This window comes from Cariama cristata, unplaced genomic scaffold (genome assembly GCF_000690535.1).
Source record: "Cariama cristata isolate BGI_N322 unplaced genomic scaffold, ASM69053v1 scaffold34016, whole genome shotgun sequence".
In the NCBI taxonomy this organism is placed as follows: domain Eukaryota; kingdom Metazoa; phylum Chordata; class Aves; order Cariamiformes; family Cariamidae; genus Cariama; species Cariama cristata.
In genome coordinates, this window is record NW_009622094.1 from 1 (window position 1) to 6,278 (window position 6,278).

Consider the following 6,278-nt stretch of genomic DNA (forward strand, 5'->3'; position numbering starts at 1 on the left):
AGGGCCTGGCCATTGGCACCAGCCTGCTGGCCTACCTCGTCAACAGCTTTGTCAATGTGTGCCTCATCGGCACGCAGAACCTCTTCACCCTGGTCGCGGCCCTGTGGGACTCGGTCGCTGGCCCCTTCCTCAGAGCCACAGACCTGCTGGCTGCTTTCCTCGCACACGTCTCCAGCGGTGCCATCGCTCTGTCCATCCTGCTGTGGTCGCCCTGCCAGCTGGCCTTCGAGCTCCTGGCCTCCGTCACTGAGCTCTTCATCAACATCTTCTTTGTGAATATTTATGGCCTGGGCTTGCTCCTCCTCATTATTGTTGTCAGCGCTTTTGTCTTCAACCCTGGGCTGCTGTGGACACTGACAGGCTATGTGCTAGGCTACTTCAACACGCTGCCTTCCTACCACCGTCTGCAGCGGGATGTGTGGCGGCTCTATCAGGTGGCAGTCCTGACACTGGGCATGGCCATGACCTCCCAGGCCTGGCGCAGGTTGGTGGACTGGAGTCTGCAGGTGACCAACTGGAGTCGAGGAGGCAGAACGATGAACCAGGACAGCAACCAGCGAGGGGCAGCTGTGCCCACCCTGAGACCCGCAGTCCCCAGCAGGCTGATGCTGGCAGGAGTCGGCCAGCTGCCAGCTGAGCACGAGGACCAGCTGGATGCAGAGCAGGTACTACAAGTGCGTCCTGCTCTGAGTCGAAGTGCTGTGGCAGGACAGCATCTCCAGCCACCCAGGGAGGAACCAAGCACCTCCTGGGGGAAAGCTCTGAGGAGGCAGCAGCTGAACGCAGCAGCTGAGGATGCTGAGGGCGCTCCAGATAACGACCCCTGGATGCTTCTGAAAGAACAAGAGGAACGTAAGAAATGTGTCATCTGTCAAGACCAAACCAAGACAGTCCTGCTTCTGCCCTGCAGGCACCTGTGCCTGTGTCAGGAGTGCACAGAAGTCCTCCTGCAGCAGGCCATCTACCAGCGCAACTGCCCGCTGTGCCGGCAGATGATCCTCCAGACACTCAATGTGTACTTGTGAGCCCAAGGGGCATGTGGCTTGGGTCATTTTCCCAGGAGGTCAAGGGCACCCCTTTCTGCCTCTTGCCGGGAAGCAGAACTTCCCCAGGGCTGCCTTGAGCAGCTTCCAAAGAACTAAGTATGGTGCTGAAAGGGCAAAAGGCTGTTGGGGGTGTCTGCTAGCCACATTTGCTACGTAACTAGATTGTAGCTCTTGCTAGTAAGCACAGTAACTGATCTCTGCAGCAGGCTGAAAGAGTTACCTTTTTTTTGTTGACAACTTTTGCTGTTTCAGAGCCTGTTGCCTTGAGCCTGCAGCAGTCTGAGATCCAAAGCAGAGTGCAAAAAGGTGCTCTGGTCCCTCCTAGCCACAGCTGATGGTAAGGTTAGAGGCTGCGCCCTCCTAGGAATCACAGGGGCTGGTACAAGGCAAGGGAGGGTTTTTCCCAAGGTCTGACCAGAAAACTACCTGGCAGACTGCGTTCAGGCCTCTGTTTCCTCCTCGCATCTAAGTCGGGAAGCTGCCTGGGAAGTGTGCCCCTTTTGCAAGGCCCTAGGAGAGCAATGAGCACTCTCAAAGTTTTTAGGCTTTGCTACCAGAGGGCTGAGCCTGGCTTTCAGCTGGAGAAGAGTAGGGTTTCTGGGGTACTTCAGTATCCCAGCCACTAAGGCTTTGGTTTTTGAGCTTCCTATTCGCCTTGCCAGGACAACGAAGAGCTGTGATGAACGTGGGCTCCCTGCGGGCCAGCTGACTGCAGAGTTCAGTGTTGCTGCTGCTTCCATGCATCACCTATGCAAGACTAGCAAGCACACATCAGGTTACTGTTACAGGGAGGCCAGAGGGAGTTACTCTTTCTGCAGGGGTGGTGGTGCTCCCTGGAGAACCTGAGGGGTGGCTGGCTGGCCAGAGCTCACAGCCCTGGCAAGCAGCAGCACACATCTGAGCCAATGCGGGAGAATTCTCTCTAGATAATACACTTTTTCTTCTGGCTCAAAGTGCCATGGAGCTGGCTGGTTCACAACAGTGCTTGCTTGCTGCTTCCCAGGCTGGGCTGGCTAAAGGGAGTAACTCTTTGGGAGGAGAGGGGACACCCCAAAGCTCCTGAGACATTCCAGCTCCAGACACAAGTTCTGCATATCCATGCTGCGGATCTCCAGTTGTGTGCATGGAGCAGTACCAGGACCATGGCTATCTTTGATTAGGGCAGGGTTACAGTGCTGTTCCGTCTTACTGTCTGTCAGAAATGTAGCTAGTTTTATTTAAGTGTCCCCTGAAGCCTAATGATGGCATCCGATCCTGGCTGGGGAGGCCTGAGATGGCTCATCTCAGCTTGGCCAACCAGCACCATTCCAAGAAATCGCTGGGCTGCAAGGCGGCCTTGCACTAAAAAGCTTTTCCTTTCCCAGCTGCTTGCCTGAGGTCAGCCACGTGCCACAGCCAATTTTGGCTGGAGCCAGACTGGAAAGAGTCTTGATTCCTGGACTGGAAGCCAAGAGCCTGAGGGTGGCTGGCATGGTCTTCGTTCTCTATTCTCCTTGATTAGTGATTTAAGCCAAAACAGAGGCAGCAGAGAGGCCAGGCCACGCTGTGAGTCACCTCTGTGCTGTAAACCTAAGCTGTGGCAAGACACTATCTTGTTGGAGAGCAGCTTTGCTCTGGGAGGCACTGTAGGGGCTGGTTACCCCTGTGTTTGCTGGAGGCTGGAGGGACCCGCCAAATGAAGCTGGGCTCCTGAGCACTAATGGGTGTTAGGAAGGTCTGGTCCCAGGGCTGTCAGCTGCTTCCACCTCACTTTGCAGAGATGCAAATCTCCCTGCCCTCGCCCTGTTGCTCAGCCACTTGTCCCTGTGCCTCCCCAGACACACATCACCCATGTTAATGTTTGTGGTCTGCAGCCAGTGACACTTGCAGTTGAGTAGCCAAGCCCTTGCCAGAGCAGCAAGCGGGATCCCACCCGCTGTGTTCCCTGGGGTGCAGCTTGTCCCAGGCACTTGCAGATGTCCTCTTGCAGGAGGAGGCAGAGACCTGCACCCTTCCCTGGGTGTGCCTCTGGAGAGACCCAAGAGTGGGAGTGTGGCTATGCCTCTGGCTGCAGGCAATAGTGTTTGGTCTGGACCAGCTCATGGATCTTGGGGTGCAATGTTTCCTACATGAACTACAGAGTGGGGACAGAAACCTCCCCAGAACTGCAGTTTCTCCCCTCAAACCTTTTTTCTATTATAGCAGTCACGCTTTTTGTTTTAGGGCCTGTTTGTTTGCTGTCTGTTTATAAAAAAAAAGAGAAAGCTTTGCCTTAAGTTTAACTCTTTGCACTATGGACTAGATACTGAGCAGATTAAAGTCTCCTTTACCAAAAGCTGCCTGCTGGCTCATTCTTGGGAAGGGTTTTCTCTGGGGGGATGGGGTCTTCTCTCTGCTCACCCCTGGGCTCCAGAGGAAGCCTATCGCTCCCTACCATGGGTCAGAGCTGGAGGGCCAAAACCACAAGCTCAGGGGTACTTGTCTGGGGGCAGTGCTGTGGGATACCCCAGAGCCAGGCTGCTGCACAGGAAAAGCCTGGCATCCAGGAGATGACTCTGCACCTGAAGACATGGTGGGTGGGCTTTCCAGGGCTGGCATCCCCCAGCCCCTGCTCTGCTAGCCCACAGCAAGAGGAGGCAGTTGTGGATATGCCTGTGCAAAAGGGCAGAGAGTGCAGGTTGCAAGGCACCTGTGCCAACATCTGCATCTTGCCTGGAGAGGTGTTTGATGCTGCAGCCCCTTCTGGGCTCAGTAGCCAGCAGAGTGGCTGGGGTAGCTCTTGCTAACAAGTCCCCAGGACTGGCGGGCATCTTGTCTGCTCTTAATTCAGGTCACTTCGAGCCCTTGAGCAAGGAGAGAAGCAATGACCGCTTTGTGGAGGGGCTTGTACGCACAGCTTTGTCTCTTTTCAGGAGCAGTTCCTCTCTGTACTGGAACAAAGGGATTTGTGCTCAGGTTCTCCAGAGCTGGAGCTACCCAGGGCCTGAGCAACCCAAAGCAGAGGGGCTGGGATTTCCCAGGCTGGCAGGAACATGCACAGGGATGTGTAATCCCTGCTCCCCCATGTCCTTGGCACCTTGATATCCTGCTGCTCGCAATGGAGGGTGTTGGCAAGCCTGACTGTCCCAGGGATGGAGACAGCACCCAAAGCACTAGGAGTTGTGGAGCAGCAGGCAGTACAGGGCTCGGTCTTGCTTCACAAAAAGGCTGTGGCAGGCTCAGCTGTGCTGGGCTACTGATGAGCAGATGCATTCGCTGCACAGTGAGTTACTCCCTGGCCACAATCTAAGCTCTTGGCAGGTTGCTGTGTGCTTTTAAGCACCCTCTGCTTCTCCAGCATCCTTGTAAATTGTTTGGAAAAACGTTTCAGGACCCTGATAGGCAGAGACCCCAGGAGTTCTGGCTCACCCTCCCCTAAACTCTCCAGCCTTGGCAACACCACACCAGCAAACTAGCTAATTTTAACCACGATGAAAATCACAGTGGGGAGAGGGAGGCTGCTGGGAGGCCAGAAAGAGATGGACATCTGCTGTAGGACCGCAGCTCTGCCAGGCACAGCACAGGCACGGGAAAGAGGGCCACACCGGCAGCCTGCCCAAACTCTGTGGGGATCTGACTACAGATGGGTGACAACTGGGGAAACTGAGGCACTGCTCAGCCTTCCTCTCTTGCTCCCAGGGTGTGTGAGCTGAGGCAAGGCTGGGCACCCAAGGAGGCTGCAGAGCTGCCCTGGGGCAGGAGGACTGGGCCAGCAGGGGAACATCTGCCATCCCCTGCACAGGCAGGGTGCTCCCAACCCACCACCCCCTCAGCCAGCCCCAGCAGGGGACAGAGAGGGCATTCAGCCAACTCCGGCCACTGCAGCCAAGCCTGCCAAACAAGGACAGGATGTGAAAGACACAGCCTTCCCCTGGGATCCACCCTGCACGCACTTGGCTCACTCGCTGGCCAAGCAGCAAGCAATTATGGGATGAAAACACAGCCACCTCTTTGCTAATGGGCAGTGCATAGGGTCCCTGAGGCTGATGGTCAGCCATGCCAGACCTGCCTGCTCTGGCACTGTGGCTTTTGGTGCAGGGCTGCACTGCATGGGGAGGGTGACCAGCAGCAGCAATGCTCACAGACCAGTCCAGGGCATGAGATCTGGAGTCCCCGGCAGTATTCCCTGCTCCAGAGCTTGCTTGGGAGTCTCCCACATGAGCCAAATGGCCTGGTCTCAGCCCATCACAATGCCAAGAGCCTTCTCCCTTCCCCAAGGAAGGAAGAGCATGATGCTGCTGGTTTACTCTAGTTTAGGAGCACCGGGGTGGTGTGGGCTGACAGCTTGCTGAAACCGGGCCCCCCAAGGCCCTGGGAAAATCCCTGGGATCCCTTTGTCAGCCCAGCTGCAACACCCCAGGCCTAATGAGCCGCTAGCTCCAGGCTGGGGACAACAGCCATCGCCTGCCTGACAGCAGGGAGCTGGCACGACAGACGCTCGCTGCAGATGCGCAGCAGCATGAGCAGCTAACGATACCAGGCCGACAGGGAGGGAGCAGGTGATGATCAGCAGCCAAACCGCAGGGGGCCTTTGGGCTGCTCCTGGGCCCCAGCTTTGCTCCTTCATTAGCCACTCAGCACAGGGAGCCGCACTGGCTCCCTGAACACGGCAGCAATCCCAGTGCCTCAGAGCCGCAGTGCCGAGCGTGGCAAGGCCTCAGGGACACAGAGCGGCTGAGTCTGGCAGGGACCTGGAGATCATCCAGCTCAGCTCCCTGCTCAGGCAGGAGCAGCTGGAGCAGGTTGCACAGGACTGTGGCCAATAGGGTTCTGACTGCCTCCGTGGATGGTGACTCTACCACCTCTCTGAGCCGCCTGTGCCAGGGTTTGATCACCCTCACAGCCCTTTGCTGGACTCTCTCTGGTATGTCCATGTCTCGTACTGGGGAGCCCAGAGTCAGACCTAGCACTGCAGCTGTGCCTGACCAGTGCCGAGCAGAGGGGAAGGATCACCTCCCTCGAGCTGCAGGCAATGCTTCTCCTAAGGCTGGTGGCCTTCCCTGCCACGAGGGCACTCTGCTGCATTGTAGTAGTAGACTTGTTGCCCACCAGGATCCCCAGGACTTTCTCTGGGAAGCTGCTTTCCAGCCAGTTAGCCACCAGTGTGTACTGGTATGTAGGGTTATTCCTCCCCAGTTGCAGGACTTAATATTTCCTTTTGCTGAACTGGCCCTAGACCCAACCCTGCATGCTCAGTCTCCTTATTCCTCCTAA

General features: G+C 56.5%; 1 protein-coding gene across 1 annotated transcript; it reads left to right on the top strand.

The window, feature by feature from the left end:
- Positions 1 to 5: 5 nt before the first annotated feature.
- Positions 6 to 1,025, top strand: RNF26 (ring finger protein 26; the record flags this gene model as incomplete). The annotated part of the gene is made up of 1 exon (XM_009702224.1): positions 6 to 1,025. A coding segment is annotated over one exon (1,020 nt), but the record flags the coding sequence as incomplete, so codon positions are not given.
- Positions 1,026 to 6,278: the final 5,253 nt, after the last annotated feature.